Consider the following 21,786-nt stretch of genomic DNA (forward strand, 5'->3'; position numbering starts at 1 on the left):
TTTTGAACTAAAGGTTAATAATAGATTCCTTTATTGAAAATTATGAAATTAGAGTGAAAATTTTACTTTTTATTTCCAATCATTATTTAGTTAAGTATCAAGGAGTTTCTTTGCTATTATCTAACAAAGGAGGCTATAATGAATAACAGTTTAAGTGCTCTGGGGAGGGTCTGCCAGGCATTTAACTCATGGTGCTAATTCCTGTGCTAAATATCTAGGATGCTCTATGCTAGCTCCATTCTTTGGTCAAAGATAAGCAATATAACATACATAGAGAAGCTGAAATATAATTCCTATGGAAAAAAGTAAAGTAGGATGTACTGCAACGTCAAAAACTTAAATCATCAAAGTGTCAACTCTTGATGCATACACCACACACACACGCACACACACATACACACATGCACACGCACACTTAAAATTGTAGAATTTTATTTTTTAATATTATTTAAATATGATCCCATTTTATAGTGTGTTGGAATTAATTTTGTCACAACTACAGTTTGTAGTATGTAAATTAGGTTTTTATTTCATAAAATGTCTTGGTAATAACCCTTGTGAGGAGTCAGCAAATTTAAAGCCAACTATGTGGTCATGTGTGAATCCCACACTATTTTTTCCTTATTAATAATATAAGAAACAATGGAGCTGCCCTACTCGTCTCCAGGATGTTGAAGAAATGTGCAAATGGGTCAGCCTATCTGGTTTCTGAAAATATGAAGCATGTTATGATAGAAAACATAACTATTTCAAACAACAATTAAAGCTGCTTCAGAAAAGGTACATATTTTTGTAAGGTATGTTTTGTTTTTATTTTAAAATAAAGATACAGTTTTAAATAAAAAATATAATAACTACTCTAATTGACACATTCCAGTAGCTTCCATTCTGTTTGGCAGCCACCACTCAAAAGGCATCCCTTCTTCTCAACTGACGTTTTAGCTCAACCTTCCCTTTACAGACAACTTTTAGTTAGGATGTTTTTTAAAAAGAGTTGTTTAGTTGATATTAATATCATATAAAATCATTAATAATCTATTGTCAGTGACTGAGAAAACACTAGGAATCAGAATTGGGTACTATTGAATTTTATCAGAATTTCTAATTATGGACACATGGAAAATACAATAAATAAATAATCGTTTCTGTGTTGACCCTGATATTTTAAGTTTGCTTTTTCCTCATAGCAGTTGGCATAGACAGTAAGATGTGATATAAAGCAGTATCAGTTCTGTTCGTGTGGCTAGTCATGCCTCGTCTCATGAGACACACTCTTCTCTTTCCAAGAACCTTGATAATCCACACAGCATCACACACATCTGAGGAAACAGAGTGTTATCTGAATGAAAATAAAATGGGGTTCTAGACAGGCATCCCTATTCTTGCCTGTAATCCCAGCATTTGGAGGGCAGAGGAGAGAGGACTGATTACAACTTCAACACTAGCCAGGAACTTACATAGTCATTTCCAGGTCAGCCTGGCCTAACACCCAGGCCTTGTCTCAAAACAACAACAACAACAACAACAACAACAACAACAACAGCAACAGCAACAACAACAACAATAGAAAACCCAAGCCACGGAAAGGTTCAGGTTCTGTTGAGGAACATGTGTGCAAATTTTTGCATCAAGAATAAACACAGATCCTGTGTAAGTGCTGACCTCTGCCTGAGGCGTCTTGCCGTGTTTTAATCATTAACGTTGGAGGCCCTCCATGCAGCTGAAGTTTGAAAACTCTACAGCTTTCTGCCTTTGCATCCTGATTGCTGCCGTCCTCACTTTTTTCCTACTATGTTTCTTTGTTTTTGTTTTTGTTTTTCGAGACAGGGTTTCTTTGTGTAACCTTGGCTGTCCTAGACTCACTTTGTCGACCAGGCTGGCCTCAAACTCACAGCGATCCGTCTGCCTCTGCCTCCCGAGTGCTGGGATTACAGGCGTGCGCCACCACGCCCGGCCCTACTATGTTTCTTATAGAGGCTGTTTCTGAAGTTAGCCCCGAGTCAAGGGTACACTTTGTCTTATCATGTATTACAAGTACACGTGGCTTCATCTTCGCTGAAATTTGACAGCAATTTGATGCATGTTAAAGTGTGGCTTTACAGGAATGTAATAATTCGGCTTCGAAAATAGAGTCCGCCGTTAGATAATACTATTTAAGTCAGAGCTGTGGTACACCCAAGAGGACATTTCACTGTAAACCGTGCCAGCGGGGGCCTTAATTTTCCATCATCTGGGAGGGGCTGCATCTTAGTAACAATAGCCATGCTAAACACCCGCTGTGAGGTAAGAGCACGCTCATGCTACTGACAGGAGCAGTCCGTGGCCATGCGGCATCGCCGTTAGGTCTTGTGGCAATCTGGTTACAGCACAGTGACCATTGCCCAGAATGGCATAAAGTGTAGGTATTGCCATAGCTCTGGTGTGGGAAGAAAATTGCGTTATTGTGGGGTTATCTCTGTCTCCTGGCGGACCATTCCCCTCCTCCCTCAGTGCTGCTTCTAGTGCTCTTGATACGCATTGAATCTGTGCCATGTGACCTTGTAGGGCCCCAGGGGCCTTCTGATGATGGCGATGAGGAGAAGCAAGGGGACCAGAATTTCTTTTTTAAAGTGACACGCAGAGTTGGGGGAAAAAAAAAAGCAACTTTCCTAGTGAGTCACTTTACTAAAACAGGAGCTCCTCAATGTAATCATTTTCACTTCTGCTGAACCGTGTCAAGATCATGTCCCTGCTGTTTCTGCCGGCATGGACAGGTCCATCGAGGGGTGGGCGCAAGGAGGAGAGGACGTAGGTAGGATCTTTCTTTGGCTACTTCAGCCCTGCAGGCCCAGCTAGCACACCCCTTGGGACAAAAGTATTTGTAGTCACCAGATAATTTGGTAGCCAGCTTCAATAGCATCTTTCTTTCTTTCTTTCTCTCTCTTTTTTTTAATATCTTTTTTTTTTTTTTTTTTTTGGCAGCCGAGCTCTTAGTAGAACCATCTGTCTTTCTATTAGTATTTTTGAGGCCTGTTTTGAAGCCACTTTGCTTGGCAAAGTCACTTTCATCTTTGGAAACAATTTAAAAAAAAAAAAGTTCGGTGGCTTTTTGCCGAAAAAGAATACTATAAAAAAAAAAAAAAAAAAACCACATGGCTGTTCATTTTTGCTCTCCAACACGTGGCTACTTTGTCTTTGTCTTAATCAGATGAAATTGGAGGTAGTGTAATGCCTGGGTGTAGTTGCGGTAGCGAGGCAGCAATTGCTGTTTTAGCGATGTGGCTGTCTCTTTATCTCAGTAAGCTGCCTTCAGTCCTCTTTATGGATTAAGGGGAAGGCAAACAGACTTTCATTTTTTATATTTTTTTTTTCCTAAAGACCATTGCATTGAGTGGATGAACTGAGAGACCGGCACTTTTTTCTGCAAAACCAAGAAATCAAGACCATTGCTGTCTTAAGGACCCCACGCCTCCCCGTACTGGGGAGGAAAAAGCAGCTACTGGTTTTTGCTCATTCTCTTTGAGTAATTCCATGCTACCTACCTAAACCCCTCTCGTGATCTCATTTGGATATTACATTCTTCGTGTTCTTAGAAACTGCCGCCCCGCACTGCTGTGTGCAACCAAACAGCCACAGTGCTTCCCGTTGAAGGTGACTGCGCCTCGGCAGTCATCGAGGGAGTCCCTACATAGTGTGCTTAAACGCTATGGCTCTCATTGGACCAACCTTAGAAGGAGTGCCTGGAGACACTGAAGATGGTTATACTTTTCTTCTAATGTCATTGTCACTGGGGTGGGTGTACTAAAACGTATCTGCTCTGAGAACCCTAGCAGCGGGGGCCTCTCACCAGCCCTCACAAGCCCTGTTCCTGTAGCTCTTGATTCCTGCAGAGGTTTTTTTTTTCCCCCATTTGGCTAAGGTCTTCTGCCCCTCAGGTTATTTTTGTTGTTGTTCCAAATCCAAAGCCCACTTTGCTTTCTTCATGAATTCTCCCCTCTCCTCCCTAGTGTGGAGACTTAATCCTCTAATCCTCACCCTCAGTACCTAGGCACTTTCTAAGGAAAACTACAGAAATATGAAGTCTGAAGGCACCAGGATTCCCGTGGCCCCAGATGGAATTGTAGCCTGTTTTTGTTTGTTTGTTTGTTTGTTTGTTTGTTATCTTTAGCTTACCTTCTCTTTTCCTTCTCACAGTGGCTACCCTAAAAACTCCCTTTCTCCCCTCCCCTCACTCTCTCGTCTTCCACATCTGGCCTTGCCTCAGTCACTGAGGGAGTGGCCAGATTATTCTCCCTACCTACAACACAGGCCCGTCTTTACTCATTTCCACATCCTCGTTTTGAAGTAGGATGTGCAGCTCCTGTTCAGTGTGGAAAGCTTGTCCCTTTGCCTTGCCTTCCAGCCCACTCAGAGTTTGGGCCAGCAAAATCTCCCTGCCCGTGTGTTTGAAACTGTTCGTTGTAATTTTTTATTACCTTTTTGGAAGGGTGATGTGCTCAGAGCTCTCCAGGATGCAGCTCCTGCTGCGTTACTAGGCCTGTTTCTAAGGACAGTAGTCCACCGTCCTTGCCTCCGTTTTCCTCGGCTATCACTCAGCGTTTGCCTGTCTGAGAGCAGCTCCGTTCCTTTTCCACTGGAAGTGACAGCATTACTGTACCTTTAAAGAACAGTCTCAAGACAGGCTTATCCTCTCTGACAATATTCTTCAGGCTGCAGTTGTCTCCTGCTGTTTACTCTATCATGGAGTTACCTTGGGCCTGTGTCGCCACACTTTTATTGCCTATACACCGAGCCGACCTCCCTGCTCGTACTCACCTGCTACCACCTTAAGTATAGTGAGAAGCTGGATGTGGTCTTTGGCTCCGTTCTTTACCAGGGTACCTTGCTGGTTTCTTTCCTAAATATTCCTTGATGTGGTTTCTCCTGGCGCATGCCTATTAGGGGCCGAGCCTTCCTCATCTGTTGCGCTGTTTCGTTGCGTCAGCTCTGTAGAGGTGAGTTCAGACCTCTTCGTTTTCCCAGAAGAGTGTTCTGTCTGCACCGCTGAACCAGCCTCTCATGATTCTCCAGCGCCTGCAGGGAAAAGGTGTGTACTGTACCCAGATTGACCACTGACAGCGACGGGCACCTCCCCTCTCACCTCCTCGCCCAGCTTCTAGACTCACGTGGAGTCTCATCCCCGGTTTCCTGCTCTTGCTTCCTGTTCTACTTGGAATGGTTTTAACAGAGGCTTCTCTGTATGCTCGGCTCACAGGTGCTCAGCCAGCACCTTTCTATCCGGCAGTGTCTCCAATGGGTTCTTGTGGACTTGTAGCGAAGTTGCCCGCCCCTCTGCTCCCGCGGTGCCGACTGGATGGCACTGAGTTGCAATTCTCTCTTCGTCTCACCTGACTCAGAGAAGAGATGCGTATAAATTTATTTCCTAATATTTAGCCACCGCAAAGTGAATATTGTGCATACAGATGTTAATTGGGATGAAAAAAATTAACAAAACTAATTCGTAGAACAAATGGGAAGCAGATTAGCAATATAGAGCCAAAAGTTGTACAATAAAATGTATTAAATATGAATTGCTGAACTGAATAATCGATAGAACCTTTTCTTTATAAGTGCGTCAGCATAGCTAATTGGTGGGTCACAATTTTTTAGAGGGCAAGAATATATGTACCATCTTCTGGTAGAAGAATACAAGGTGTTAAGACATGGGATACATTTTGAAGTTTTAGAATCAGGACATAGCTGTGTAGATTTGTTGTGACATATTCTAACCTGTTAACAACATGCCCCCTATTTAAAAAAAAAAAAGACTACAATTTTGTGACAAAAGTAGTTTATTGAAACTTAATTAAAAATGTCACACATTTTAAAACTTAATTAGGAGTTTGGAAGGAATTTCATGCATTAAGTAAAAAAAAACTGAATTTAATAGTAATTAAACTTTGAAATATTCACAAGTAGCAAAGATAGAGGGCGAATGTCCAACAGCAATGACTGCTTCATTTTAGAGTGTGTCCGGGAAGCCTGGCAGCTGTTGACTTAACGTGCTCCCCTCTCCAGTGTGGTGGTTACATCTTAGCGGAGGTGAAGTGAATGGTAGCTAATGAACAGAATGAAGGCCACTCCTCACTCAGCACAAGAATTGATGCATAGAACTGCTTCCTCACTCAGCACTCAGCTTGACCACCAATTCGTGAGCCTGGTGGAAGGACCACGCCACACCCGGCTCCTCTGCCCGTCAAGTACAGGGGTCTCAAGTACACCTCTGTGCAGCTTTATCATGGGCGTACTTCTCCTTTAATGTCCATTGCTGGTGCGTTCCTGTTGAGCACTATATCTCATGTCTACCAGAAGCTTTCCTAACACATCCACCTTTCCCAGCGTGCAGACCATGGGCTTCTTGCACGTGGGAGCAATCGTCTTGGAAACATTTCAAACAACGAAATTACCAGCAAACCTGCTTCTCGCTCCACACACTCTGTGAACGACCGCAGAAGTATCACTGGTGTTGACTTGGATGTATGCTCAGTCTCCATCAGCTAAGGAAGTTTTCAAGTGAAGAATCTCTTTAGTCTTGAAGATAAAGTATGTGTGGGAATAGACTTTAGTCTCCGGCATGGACCCACCACACACTGTTGGATTGTGCATTTGCTGGGAGCCTCATTGGGAATTTAAACAACACCATCCTCTCCTGCCTGCCCTCTGATGTACGAAAGAAAACTCATTGTTGAAACCATGAAATTTGGGTTGATATTTTTAGTTTAGTCCCTCTTTTTTTGTTCGGTTGGTCTCTCCCCCCCCCCCTCCATCCACGTGTCTTCCTATGTACCAGAAAAAATAATGGATGGAAATTTTGGCCAACTTAGCCTTTTTAAAAAATACAGTACTGGGAACAATTTATTTGGCCAAGGTACATCTGATTCTCTTGTCAGTATGGTGACTGTTTCTCAGATAGTTCCTAGCTTCATTCTCTCTTTAAAGTATGCTGTTTCTCACTTGTCATTATTAAAATATTTAGATGCTAAGCATGCTAATTTATAAGAAAACATACTTAATGATTACACATAAGGAAATAAAAGTTTAAAATACCCAGATTTAATAAAATCCCCAGGAATTTTACTTTATTCCTCATAATATTATAATTTTTATCAAATAAAATAGACTGCATTATTGAACAAAACTCTTGTTCACAGTTATTCCACAGTAAAAACAACTGATTAAGAAATGTCATTAAGGAAAAAACTATATAAAAACCACATGCTATTTTAATTAAGAAAATGTTTGCCAAGCTTGGTAATCCACACCTATAATCTGAGCACTCAGGAAAAGAGGCAAGATGGACATGTGTTTGAGACCAATCTGAAATATAGCAATGCCCCATTTATAAACAGAGAAAGAAAAATGAACTTTGAACCCCACAGGAGACCACTACAGTTGGCACAAAGCCAAGGGAAGAGTGAAAAACCTCATAGCTCAAGATACCAAGGCAATCCTGCTATTCATTCCATATTCTAAAACCTAATGAAAGGAAAGAAAAAAAGCCAGATAATGTTTAAGAAAATGGTGACGCCAGAAAAGAACAGCTCTTACGCATTAATAGAGCATTGTGCAAAGATAAAGTAATTACAACCGAATGGGATGGAGCATGCTAGGTTGGCTACCTACAGCACAGGTGCTTAACGGGCATCTGACATTTCTACATTACTTACTGAATACTTCAAAGATGTAACATGAGTCCATGTAGCCATATTCTATGAGGAAGAGCATGAGAGCATGCAGCCCGGAACTGTTCTCTCCTATACGTCTCTGATAAATTGGTTTTCTTTCTGGTCAGTGCGCAAGTTGGTTCTCCACAGCATTTCTGTAGATTGTGCAATTGGTACATTGCAGATGCTTCAGAGAGGGAAGGAACTACCAATCCGTCCAGGCTGTTGGCTTCTGAGTTAGTTCTCCATAAAAGAGCCTCAGCTGTTGGGTCCAAACGATACAACGAAAAAGAAGTTGAGGTCTTTTTTTCTAAATAAACTCATGCATGGTTCACAGGGGAAACTCATTGGCTTATTCAGTTATGAGGCGGTTGTTCTCTCTGCTCCGCAGTTGGATGCACTAAGAAGTGCCTGATAAGCAAAGGCATATGTGAGTCTCAAAAATAGTTTGAAGAATAAGTACGATCTTGCAGTGAGGAAAGAATGGGAAAGATTGGTTGGTAGAATCAGGACGTCTAAAAACACATCCTCAAGATCTACTGGGGCAGAGGCAAAGGATGTATGCAAAAGAACTGGGGAGAAAGGAAAATCCATCCCGAGAGACTTGGCCATTTGTCACCAGATGAAAGCAAGCCATCTAAAGTTAATAAGCAAGAGGGACAAATGCAATGCAGATTTGAGCCTCAGGAGGATTCACATGGCAAGCAAATGGGATTATGGATCTGAGAATCACTTTGCAGGAATTTTATGAGAGCCATAACTTAGTGTCTGCTATTATCTTGGCACTAGGACCTTCAATAGTCTCCCTTCCCACTGATGACATGTATAAAGGTGCTTTGGACAAGACCAAAAGAGGTGTTGACAGTGACAAAGCATTCCTGGACACAGCTCTCAGTGGGGATTGGCGAGTGCCTGAGATCCTGGGATCTGGGATGCTGAGGCAGGAGGCTCCTCAGGAGTTTGAGTCTCTCCAGGGCTGTATGGTGAGACCTTATCTCAAAACAGTGTCTGTTTTAGGCTTGGGTACACATCGACGTCATAAGGGTGTTTTGAGGAAGGCTGTGGGCTAATCTGCATCCCCAGAAACTGTACAGGAGCCCCTTGTTGGGCTTTCTAGAAGCTTGTCGCAGGACTCTGGGACTGATATATGTGTTAGTTGCCTCATTAAAACCAGACCCGTGATCACTGCAGTTCGGGGCATCATTTTGCTTCTGTGATAACAGTCTGAAATGTGGCTGCTCATCATAACCTGGATGTGAGTTTAATCCAAAGATTCTTTCCTTCTGCATTTCACATATTCTTATTAAATTCATGAGATGTTGTAACCCTCGCTGCCTTCAAAATGAATGCACTGGGCAAAATCAGTGATGCAGTGCCGTGTGTGATTGGAAAGACCGTCTAGTGGCTGGCCATAGTCTACACACAGCCAGAGTGGCTGGCCAGTCATCTCTTTGCCTCCTCATGTCAACCTGACCTAGCTCATGCTGTTTGCATTGGACATGTGTCTGCTTCATGACTTAGTCCACACATCCCTACATCTGTAGTTTGCATCCTCTAACATTTGAGTCTTAACCAATGGTGTCTTCATAAACTTTTCCTTCCTTCCATTGTGACCCAGAAATAGTGGCCACAGTCATCCAGGCTTTTAGTCTTTGTCTTGACAAAGTATTTTCCCCATTTCAGTGCCTCAGGTTCCATTGTTTGTATGGCAGAGAGGTTTATGACAATTTGGCAAAAGACATAGTTTGCAACTAACAGGACTCTTCCTTCATATCCTCCTACATTTCTCCCTACTTATGTCCCACCTCCATCTCTCCACCCCCCCTTCCTTCTCCCTCATCCAATCCCCCCACGCCATCCCCTGACCTCTCATGGGAACCAACCATAGTCTTTGTTGTGGTATATGAAGCCCTTTACAGGGAGAAGTGATGGGACACATACGATTCCTAGGACTGCTGGGTAGCAGTGAGGAACGAGCTGAGACACGTCATAGAGGTCCTGGGATCTTGCTTTTCTTGATGACTGTTTCCTGACTGCCACGCTCAACTTCACACACACACAGTTGGTAGTTATTAAACATTTTCTAAGTGACTGGGTTGATGTATGGAAATATTGATAAGGAGCATAGTGTCAAGGATGTGAGTTTCAACATGCTCTAAATCAGTAGCCATACACCCAGGGGCAGACACTGATCAACAGTTTCCCTCACCTGGGGAACCTGGCTTAAATATATTTATTTGGAAAAAAATAGTGCTCACTGTTTTAATTACTAATTTCTACATTAGATGATAATGGGGATATTTGTAGAATTGGTTATGCTAGATTATATTCTTAAAAATAATATCAATTTGTGCATGTGTGTGTGTGCCAGTGTCTGTGCACATGCATGTGTGTGTGTGTCTGTGTGTGTGTGTGTGTGTGTGTGTGTGTGTGTGTGTGTGTGTTTGTCTGCCTCTGCCTCCCCAGCATATTCCTCCACATCAACCTGCTATCTGGTTTGACATGGGCTCTAAGGGTCAGACTCAGGCACTCTTGATAGTGAGTCAAACGCATCACTGATGAAGCTATCGCCTCACCTAGAGTTTGTTTTTATAGTTTTCTAACTGATGTGAATTTCAGACAAGTGGGGCACCAGCAACCTACAGTCCATTTGAGAGGTGACAACTAAAGAAAAGACCATGTAGGTCAAGGAGGGGCGTGACTGATTTCATTTAAAAGATCTGCATAGTGTAGTGGGACTGGGTCCTAGACCTGATCTGACAAGTTCTGTAGCAGCACGAAGCCCACTGTCTTTTGGTGGTTGTTACATATCTAAAGAAGCAAAGGCTATGGTTTTTCTGAGGTTTCTTCAAGGTTATTTATAATAATGTAAAATTATAATACTATTTGTGAACATAAAAATTAATGTTCATAGTTAACATGATACAGATTCAGCTTTGGTTTTATAAGGAGGTTGAGGTGATGGCCAGGCTGATAAAATTCTAGAGAAGGATACATGGGGACCTGAGTTCAGATTCCCAGGCAGATGGTTGTCTGTAATCCCAGCCTTGGGGCAGGAGAAATGGAAGGATCCCTGGAGCACACTCAGCAGCCAGTCAAGCCAACTGGGGATCTAGGGTTCAGCAAGAGAGGCTGCCTCCAACAGCTAGGGCGAAAAGTAACTGAGGTGACTGAGCAAGACAAGTGGCACTGGCCTCCGGCCTCCACAGGCGTGCAGAACCAGACGCAGGTGTACTTACCCTCATGTGTGGACACAGGCATGAAGACACACGCCATACATTGTAGACACAGATAGAGTTCACAGGTGTGGTGTATAAAGGAAGGCCCCATCCACTCTGTGAGGCAACTATTCTGTAGCCATTATGTCACTGCTGAAAGGCAAGCATGTGGCATTTCCATGGGGGGATTTCCTGCCAAATTTATCTACCATTTTGGATGTCAATGCAGTTATTCTTTGAAGGTCTCGGGTCTTCTAGCTATGCCCTTCCAGGCAATCCCAAGGCGTGCCCTTAAAACCAATATTCTAACAACTTTTCTGTGTCAGTAATTGATTTTTACTTAAAAAAAAAAAAACATAGTGACTGGCTTCATGAAGATCTGTTCTTTCAAGTGGATTACGTATTTGCGTCACAGTCACCCCACGTCACTCCCTTGCTTGCTACCCACTAACATCTTCCTTTCCACGAGATCTCTCACTTCTAGTTTCATGTCAGTATAGATTGTGTATGTGTGTGTCTGTGTGTGTGTCTGTGTGTGTGTGTGTCTGTGTGTCTGTGTGTGTCTCTGTGTGTGTGTCTGTGTGTGTCTGTGTGTATGTGTCTATCTGTGTGTGTGTGTCTGTGTGTGTGTGTGTCTGTGTGTGTAGAAAGAGAGGGGGGGTGATTTTATATATCTACATAAAATCCAGAATCCACAAAAGAAAGAAAATATGCAATATTTCTTTCTGAGTAGGACTTTTTTTACTTAGCGTGTTGCTTTGCAGTTTCTTTTCCAAAGGGCGTAACTATCTACTTTATGGTAACTAAGGCTCCACTGTGTGTACGCTGTGTTCCTTTTTATTCACTCACCAATTTGTTGTTTGTTTCCTCGGTGTCGTTTGCTTTCTTAGTGTGCTAGCCACTCTGACAAGGGTGGGACGTGGATGTGTGACTTTCTTTTCTCATGGAGGGAGGGGTTAGGGGAGGGAAACAAGGGGCACCAAGGCTGCTTCTCTTTGATTCTCTCTCTCACGTTCAGCAGGTTCAAGGTCAGCTGCCGCCCTTGATGATTCCCGTGTTCCCCCCTGACCAGAGGACTCTCGCAGCAGCTGCCCAGCAAGGATTCCTGCTCCCCCCTGGCTTCAGCTACAAGGCTGGGTGTAGTAAGTACTGCTGAGCTTTGGATTCCAGGGTGGGTGGAGGATGCGGCTTGCAGTTGGCCCACTTAATCACGCCGAGAAATGAGTTCGCTCCCTTAGCATGTTCACAATGCTGGAGTAGGGAGGGTTTGTGTCAGTGTCCGTAAGTGCAGATCTCATTTCTGTGCCCCCAAAGTCACTACTTGTCACTTAAACCTCACTTTTTTTTATATATATAAAACTGAGTTTGTATCTCTTAGTTTTTTTCTCTTAACTCAGCTATTACACAAATAATTGATACTCTTTTATACCTGTTTATAAAGCTTTAAAATGTTGAATACAATCTTGAATAGTTTAAGTCTGTTCTTAACCGTCTATGTTATTCTGACTCCATCTTTGCTAAAATCCCGAAGTTACTTGTTTTTTAGTCCAGCCCTAGTCTTTCCCCTGCTCAGAGATGGGCTTTAAGCTGCTTTATTGGTTACCAGGGAATAGCTGAGGAGCAGTGTTTACACAACATTAAGACAGAAATCAGAATTTAAACTCCACAATAACCTTATGTCTATACCTTCTGTTTCCAATGTATTGCTAAAATATGAATATAATTGGGGTTCATTTTGTTTAGAAATGCTTTCCTACAGTTTTTCGTTATCTAGTAAGTTATCCCTGAATTTCCTAGAGAAAATAGGACCTTTGTGTCCTCCACATATTAATAGCCTGTTGTGGGTGGAACGGGAAATGGCCCTCATAGACTTGTGAGTTTGAATTATGGTTCCCCCAAAACAACACAGTGATGATGGTGTTTGAAAAGTCGTGGAACCTTTAAGATGCAGACACCTTCTGAAAGATGTGAATCACTGGGGTTGGCCTTGGTGGCCTATGGCCCCACCCATTTCCTGTTTTCTCACTGATTACCGACTGTGGGTGTCTGTGAAGCCAGCCTTACACTCATGACTTGATGGAAGGTAGCCCTTTAGACTGTGAGCCAGACATCCTCTTCTCTTGCCTCCTGCCGTGCATGTTGCACAGCAGCAGGGAAAGCAACCGACCCTGAACTCAGTTCCTCCTAGTCTTTTGGTTCTTAGATGTGTCCGTACTCTTCCTGGGCATCGGCCTCTCGTGGTTCACTCTGCTAAGTATTTTGAACCTTCTTCAGGCCATGTCAGGGGTGCTTTCTTGAATTTGTGCTGGATCCTTTTCCTCTGACCCCTTTGTGTCCTGAGTTATTTCCCAGCTCAATATACTATAAAGATTTAAAGACTAGAAATGTGTTAAAAATCATAGGCATAAAAATGCAAAATACCACCTAACAGGAAAATTAGAATTAATTTCTAGTCAAATTGTGTAGAGATTCTTAAACTAAATATCACACCTCAAAACTCAGGACTGTAAAAACCCAACTTCCAGCTGCCCCTCTGTGTAGCTTTTTTTACTGACTTAGCCAATATACCTCCTGACTTGGTTTTCCTACGTTTTCAAATGAGTCAACATATTGTGTTTTCATCCTGGACCCTTTCATAATACAATTACACAGTTTTAATTTTATAGATCGTCATTTAGTGCAGATGCACAGAATTCTTTCTAAAAAGAACAACTAACAGTATGTTCAAAGAGTTTAAAATTCTCAGAATAATTTTATATTCCATTGTTATTCTAAGCTCTGTGTTCTTAAGCACAAAGGGCCTTTGGCTTTATTTCTCTTTGTCTAAAGAATGGCTCCTCACTTGAAACACATGAAGCCAACTTGGTTTTAGTTTTTTTTGTTTGTTTTTGGCTTGTTTGTTTGTTTTGTACTCTAGTTTACTAAAACAACAAAATTCCACTTTTAAAAAAATTATCCATTGCCTCAGACTGTACTACAAAATATGCATATAGCACAATTTTCTTTTCCAAAAGAAAAGCAAGCATATTTTTAAGCTAATATAGAAGTAAGTTCCATTAACAAATACTGTGCAGAAAAGAAAAACATCCTGAAAGTGAATAATAGCACACCTCTAGACCCAGACCCAGCCGGGAGCCCCTGGCGCCTCCCTCCTCTTTGACAGCTAGCATGTGAATTGTGTCCGGTCCAGTGTCATGGGTTGAATCAAGTTTTCCTTTGTGAAAACGGTTGGTAGTTTAACTGTTTGATATTCATGTCTTTAATGCTTAAAGTTATAAACAATACCACTTCTTCAGTTACCTTGGAAATAAAATAGAATAAAGCTTTTACTGCTGCTGGCCAACTTCAGCTTGGCACCTTGCCAGACTCCAGAACTTAGCAGAAGTGGGTTGTGAGAGAAAGTGGCCGCCCTTGTTAACACCCGGGCTCCTGGGGCAAGCCTCAAGGAGGAGCTGGGAGGGCACGATAAATAATATACATTATCTCTCCACTGGTCACATTGCAGGAAAAGAAAGCGGGGAGCCAAATAAAGGCTGCCACCCCATCTCCATGTGACTCCTCACCCCATTTCCCTGTGGTTGTCAGCATGGCTTTTGTGTAGGGTGGTTGCTTTGAGTGTTAGGACACAGTTCTCGGTGACAGACACTTGCCAGCTCTCCTACCGTGCAGATCTAAAACCCGAGGCTTTTCTTCAGCTTGTGGAACACTGGGCTGAGATTTGATCGTGAGCTAAAGTGTGGAACTTTAAATGTTCCCTCTAAGCACAAGCTGAGGAACCCGGCTACTCCAGCTGGAGTCCACAAATCTTATTTGCTCCTTGGAGCATAGAGGTATTGTTCCTGTTTTGAAAATGCTGATGATAAATGAAAATGATGATAGACATGTTTCCTGCCATGGAGTAAACAGAATTGTCACATAGCTCACTGCAAGAATGCACACGCAGCCCGGTAGCAGCCAGAGACATCAGGACAAGCTGACTAGATGCACAGGGAGCAGCACTGAAGGCTGATCTCCTGCGGGCTCACCTGTGAGTTCTTAGGTTAGCACACAAGCAGGAGAGTACTGGCAACACACCCTAACCTTCTGTTGGGCGCTTAATAAAGTCAAGCACAAAAAGGCAAGTCTTCACAAATCCCCGTCTAGTTATTCGTTTTCCTACTTATTTCTTCAGACCTAAAAAAGTGCTGGTAAACATCTGTGGAGGTGAAAGCAATGGCATTTTGTTTATTGTTGTCATTATTGTTGGTTCCAGCCACAGCCTCACACTGTAATCCAGTCTTCCTGCCTCAGGCTATAGGATTTTGGGATTAGGGATGTCAGTTTGTAAAAGATGAATTAGGAAACCAAACGTCATCTCATGGATTTGAAAGAGTCATATGAAAATAGTTTGAGGGTGTCAACTCCATTTTTACCCAATTCACTTAAGAGGGGAAAGTTAAACAATAGTTCCTTTAAAAACATGTTAGTTTTTTCTAAACTCATAAACAAGCTGTAATGTGAAAATTTAATTTATAACACATAACTTAAAATTCCAAGTCTAATATATATCCATCTGTAATAGCTCATTGGAATCAGAAAATAATGGCAGCCCACTAAATAAGTTTGGGGTGCGAAGTACCCAAGATGCTGGCTCCAAATTATAAGTCAAGTGGTCACACAAACAACTTAGTCCAATCACTCCAAGTGTCTCAGGACTGTCCGGACATGGTCTTCTCAGGAGAGCCCTAACTTGTTAAGGAAAAACTTAAACCCATAAGCTCTGAGACGTCTGCCAAACAGCTTTGGCACCTGCAGAAGGTATTATGTTGGAAGAAAGACATATCCCCTGTAGTTGTTCATCTTAGAAAAAACAGTCCTACCTTAAAGGAAGGAGATAAATTTTTGTGTGTGCATGTTGGTGTACACCCAACACTTTCACCTTGGGATAGACTTTACAGACCTTGGCTGGTGGAAAGGTTGAGGTTTGCTCTGCTGTTTTCTCTGTCTCCGGGTCCCTTCCTCTGTAGGTAGCTCCCAGCTGATGGTGTTCAGGAAACCCCCAGGTCTCCTACAGTGTGTGTTTTAGAAACATAGTTGGGAGTAGGTGACTCAGTTTTGGGTTACTGTAGCCCTCTGCCCTTCTTTTCTCTATTTGGACCCAAAATTTCCAATCCTGTAGTTCTAATATTCACACACATTGGAAATTTTGACAGGGAGGCATTTTATATGAAAATAATAAAATCCTGAGAAAAGCCAAATTTCAATAAAAGAACAATTTTTATGCACACTATAAAAATAAGTTGGAAAAGAGCTGGCTTGATCACTTAGCACAAGGTGTGGAGTTGAATGTGTCATATGACCATTGACACAGTCTCTTTGCTAGATGGACAAGGCAACATCTTATGCCAAGGTACTCAGGGCGAGTCTTGGTTAACTCCCAGGGACACGTTGGGTATTTTAAGTATTCAAAACAACAAACAAACAAACAAAAAGCGCAGAGGCATCTATTTGGCACGCTGCAAACTTCTATATTTAAGCTGTGTGGACTTTTCTTAGTAAGGATGAGTACATGGGTTTCTTTTTCCTCCTAAAGGTGGCTTTAAAAATGACTATGCCACTGAAAGTGCCTTAACTTGGGGCTCTTTGCCTAACAAGGCATTACTGGCTGTGGTGGTGGTGGTGGTGGTTTTAACTCCATTGCTCCCCTTGTACTTTTTTTAAACCAGGAAGTTGTCATGAGCATAAAATAACAAGACTTGTTTCCACATGACTTACAGAGCTATATATGCTGTTGTAAACATAATAAATTCATAGAGCTATATTAGTTGATTCCTCCTTGTAAATGATTGCAGGCTTTTTGTTGCATTTGCTTGGCAAAATTTGCCCAATCCCAGATAGTCCACAACAGAGTAAGAAGTGCTTACAATGGCAGTGCTTGGAGTTAGAATCAGGTTGAAAATCTGCTGATTTGTTCTGCCTCTCGCAGGTGTGGTGCTTTCAATGAGAAATGCTCCCCATAGACTCAGGTGTTTGAACCCCCTAATCTCTAGTTGGTGACTGTTTAAGACAGTTGTGGAGTCTTGATGGAGAAAGCTCATCACTGCGGGTAGGCTTGAGCTTCCTGTGTGTAGATGAATGTGATCTCGCTTTCTCTGACATCACAGGCACCAATATAGACACATGCAGCCACGGCTGGCTCAAAGGGCCTCTTTCCAAGAAAAAACACTTTCAAACTCACCAGCTATATCTGACTCCCTAAAGGCTTTAACATAGCACTTGAGGGGGGAGGGGGGAATTAGGAGCCTAGGGGGAAAAGTAATCACAATCATTTTTACCTGATACAGAAGCCAGGAGATGTGACTGGATGTCCATTCCTTTGCGTGCTGGTGCGGAACTGTAGTCTGTAGTGGCCAGGACCTGGGTTCCCTCCCCTGTTGGTTTAATATATATGTTTATGCTTTGGTGATTGCTTGGACCCCGGTCGCCTACAACCTGTCTGTCAGCTGACACTGTGGACTCAGAAATTAGCATGTGGCCTTCTAAATGCCAGATCACAAACCCTGTGCACAGAGAAACACAGTGGAACCCACACCATTTCCCACCAAGCAATGAAACATGTGGCATTAACTAGAAACAGGAACATGTCAACAAGTTTGCCGGAGGACGTTGATGGCATTTATTTCCTAAACATTAATTTTATTGTGGCCTATGAGGAACTAATTAGCTGAGAGTTCCCTTTCATATTGGAAGAGGAAACACTATCCAGAAAACTGATGAGGAGTAAATACACCACATTTTAAGTTTATTAAGCTTGACTTATCAACTTCTATTTATTTGAGCTAATCTCATAAGGCAATTAGCTACTTCGATCACTATATTGCTATTTTATTTAGCACATTTCTGAAAAACTAATCGATTGCTGAAATGCAGAAAGAGTATGTGAGTGCATCTCTGGTTTCATAGAGCCAAGAACGACTAAGTACAGTTTCTTTAAAAAAAAAATCACGTAATTGTTTCCAACATGAGCCTAATAAACAGACAAGTGGAAACAGACATGTACAAAACGGCAACAGAAGACATCCACAGTTGGTGGCAACAAAACAGCGAAGGTTAAGAGCCATCAGGTCATGCGGCTGGAGAGGTAGCCTAGAGGTGGAAAGAAAGCACTTGCGCTCTTCCTGGGGACCTGGTGGGTAACTCTATCTCCAGGTGATCTGACACCCTCTTCTCTCCTTTCTGGGCACCCACACATATGTGTCATATGCTCACACAGACACATACATAGAAATAAGAAATCACCTTGGAAAAAGGTGAGTTTCAAGTGACAGAAGCATTTTCATCAGCATTTACCGCACGCACAATCTCTGTTGTTCCCCTCAGTCAAGGGAAGCCACATCTAGCCACGCGTCTGCTCCTAGAAGACCAGAGATGCGCTTAAAAGTGCTGAGTGTAGTTCTCTGACCATTTCTGTTGGTGGGCACAGGATATACGTTTTATGACACTATCTTTTCTCAGTATATCAGAAGGTACATCATTTCCCTTCTGTGCCTTCACTGTTTTAACATCCAGGCAGCCATAGGAATGTCCATCCCAGCTACTTTATATGATAATTGAAAATTTTTTATTGGCTCATTATAGCTAAGGAAGACAAATCATTGCTGCCGTAGCACACATCACAATTGAGTATTAAGTGGGTGATCCAACTTTGAAAATAAAGGCTGACAGAAGTAAAACCCTCTCGTTCATCCTAGGTCACAACCTAAGAGAGTCTGTCCACTCCAGGCAGCAATCGACACTGCTGAGGACCTCTGTGCTGTGTGCTCCCCTTGGCAGTGGGGGATGCTATTACGTCAGTCCCAGGGGTCTGAAACATGCCATTTAGGGTCTTCTAGGCTAAGAGTCACCCCACATGTATTTCCCACTGCTGCTTTCCTCCTTGCTGCCTTGGTTACAGTTCCCATCACTGTGGCCAATGTCTGATGTGAAGAAATCTAAAGGACTGAGGGATTTGGGTAAGGGTGGGACCCTGAGGTGGGTACTCATGTTGTTTCCGCTGTTGCAGCAGAGTGACCAGCTTCCTCCAGTGACGCACTACTTCCTAAAGGTTCCACAACCTTCTAATCAGAGGCCACAAAAGCACATGAGCTTCTGGGGGCCATTTCCCTGCAAGCCATAACACCTGAAGACCACAGGCCCCTTAGCACAGTCCAGGAAGTGAGATGTCTGTCCTGACAGACCACAGCAGAATGTCTATTTTTTAAAAATGTAAAAACATTTTAAGGACCAGTTGGGGATGAAAAAGAGAAAGCATTTGATTTTGTCTAAACTGACTTAAAAGAATTCCCTTTTTCCAAATTGCTGCCTCTTAAGACTGTGATCTTACGTGTTCCATTTTCTCCAGACCGTTCCATTTTCCCTAAGACACAGAGGCAGGATTTAGCCATATATTCTAGCATAGTTCTGGATGTGAAAGCAATTAGTTAATGAATGAGTCCCTTTGAGCGGTTTAAAGTGAGTTATTGTGCAGCCCTTTAAATGACGCCTCTGTAGTAACACTAGCACGCAGGCGCAAATGGCTGCTCTTTGATTCATTGTCCCCCTTTCAGAGACACCCAAGTTCCTCAGATGATTAATCCAGGATTTTCATTCACACTAGAAGCTTCCAATTCTGACCCAAGAGTTGAAGGAAAAACAAGTGCTTCATCGTCTATATGCAGAAATGTCTGTGTGTTCTGGGAGGCACTTCCTAAAGTGTTCATAAATTAATCTCTTTCTAAACTAGCTACTGAGGTAACTGTTAAATAGGATAAAGTTTTCATTTGCTACGCTACATTAAAAAGTCGTAAAACTATATTTTATTTAAAAAAAAAACTTCCTAGTGTAAAAGGATTAGCCTGTGACAGAACAGTTGGAGCTAATGATTATCTCACAATGTCTCCTTTTAAAATATCTATAGAGCCAAACAAGACCTAATGTATTTTACTCTCTCGAATAAAATTCACTAGGAATATTTGCATTCATCCTTTACCATTTGGTGGCAGTTAAAATATTATCATGTCTCATAAAATTTTCAAATTGAAGTCATATCGTGCTATGGTAGCAAATTTTAAAAGGCTGATCCATGTTCTACATTAAGAAAGAAATTCTCTAGTTCATTTCTGGGTTCAGCAAGGTATTTGGAGAGAGCTGCTCTATGTCTTAGCGCTCTGGGGCCGGAGATGTGGTGCAGTGGTTAGGAACACTGTGTGCTCTTGTAGAGGACCTGGGTTCGAGTCTCAGTACCCACATGGAGGCTCTCGACCTGGAACCTCAACCTGCAGGACTTCCAACATCCTCTTCTGGGCTTCAGGAGCACTGCATGCACCTGCAAACAAAACTAAACTCAAACAAAACACCACGTAGCTTCTGGGGCTCAGACTCAGGTTCTCCGGTTTGATGGCAAGGCCCTGTACTCTCTGAGCCATCTCACTGAAAAAAAAAAAAAAAAAACCAAACATAGCTTACCTCGATATCCGTCTAATTAAGTATGAGTTGCTTTTAAAATAAAAATTTATAAAAGACAGACCATGGAGTAGAAAAGGTACTTGTTCCCTGAACCTATGTTGCAGAAAACTCAACTTTTAGACTCTTCTTAGAATTTACGGTGGTGTGAAGAATTAAACCCAGGATGCCTTGTATCCTAGACATATGCTCTTGCCCTGAGCTACATCCCTGGGCTTGTTTTTAACCTTCTCTATATGATCTCAAATCTTAGGCTTCCACCCTTCTCTGCTATCTGTTCTTTTTATTATAGGAAGCTAAACACAGAGTTTGTTTGAATTAAATACATTCTCATCCTCATAGCCTCATGTTTGACACTGAGAGTAGTGATGGACAGGCTTCCCGTCTGTCTTTTAAATTTCCCAGTATTCAATCACAAAGATTTCAACTCCAGTCAGTCCCAAAGCCCTAGCTCTGAACACCACGGGTACCAGGCTGAAGAGGTGGCTCAGCAGGTAAATGTTCCTGTTGCTCCTTCAGAGGACCTGAGTCCAGTCCCCAGCACCCACGAATACCTGCACAGTCCCCAGCACCCACGAATACCTGCACAGTCCCCAGCACCCAGTAATACCTGCAATTCCAGCTTCAGGTGATCCAAAACCTACGTCTGACCTCCTTGAGTACCCTTCTAGACATGGCACAAACACAAACAGGCGCACACCTCTGCACACAAAGATGAAATAAATCTTAAAAAATAAACAGCACCGTTAGATTGTGTTGCCAACTTTTTCATCCCTCAAAGTGAAGATTTGGTGTAAATGCACAAACTTTTGGTGCTGCTTTAAGTCATATCCAAAACATAGGACTTATGGTGTCCTTATTTCATATAGTCCTGTTGAGTATTTGCCTGTCTTGGAGGTAGTGTTTCTGTCTAACCTGGCTGCTGCTAAGAATCCGGGTATGCACACCAGCTAATCAGTTTTATAAGTGAGCACATTGCGCAAGCTAGGATCGTTATGTCTCAGCAACTGCACATAGCTATATGTGATCCATGTTAGCAAAATGAGCATTAAGTAATCTGTCTACTATGAAAATATAACTACATGCTTTTAAGTTAGTCTGTTAGGTCCCCTAAAACTTAATCCTTTTCTTAAAAAAAAAAAAAGTTGACTATACTACTTTCGATTTTGTGGTCTTCCTTCTTTTGATTGTGAAGTTTTCCTTCCTGGGTCTCTCACCAAGTTGTGAAGTTGTGTATCAAACACTTGCAGACACACACACGGACACCAGTGTCTCCAGCTTCAGGGGCTCCAACAACTTCTTCTGATTTCTTTGTGCAAACTTATATACATGTCATAAACACACACACACACAGGCACACACCTGTACACACAGTAATAAAGTAAATCTTAAAAAAATAAATAGCA

At 42.3% G+C, this 21,786-nt stretch overlaps 1 protein-coding gene across 8 annotated transcripts in view; it reads left to right on the plus strand.

The window, feature by feature from the left end:
* SOX5 (SRY-box transcription factor 5) overlaps nt 1–21,786 on the plus strand; it is a 942,792-nt gene that overhangs the window by 810,430 nt on the left and 110,576 nt on the right. For 5 of the 8 annotated variants that reach the window (XM_084765306.1, XM_084765302.1, XM_084765304.1 and 2 more), the window contains one exon: nt 11,919–12,042. In XM_084765306.1, the coding sequence (XP_084621432.1) occupies nt 11,919–12,042 (124 nt within the window). The remainder of the gene's footprint in view (nt 1–11,918; nt 12,043–21,786) is intronic. The other 3 variants (XM_084765305.1, XM_084765307.1, XM_084765309.1) reach the window with 1 other exon arrangement.

Source organism: Acomys minous (assembly GCF_964271855.1).
Source record: "Acomys minous genome assembly, chromosome: 17".
NCBI classification, from domain to species: Eukaryota; Metazoa; Chordata; class Mammalia; order Rodentia; family Muridae; genus Acomys; species Acomys minous.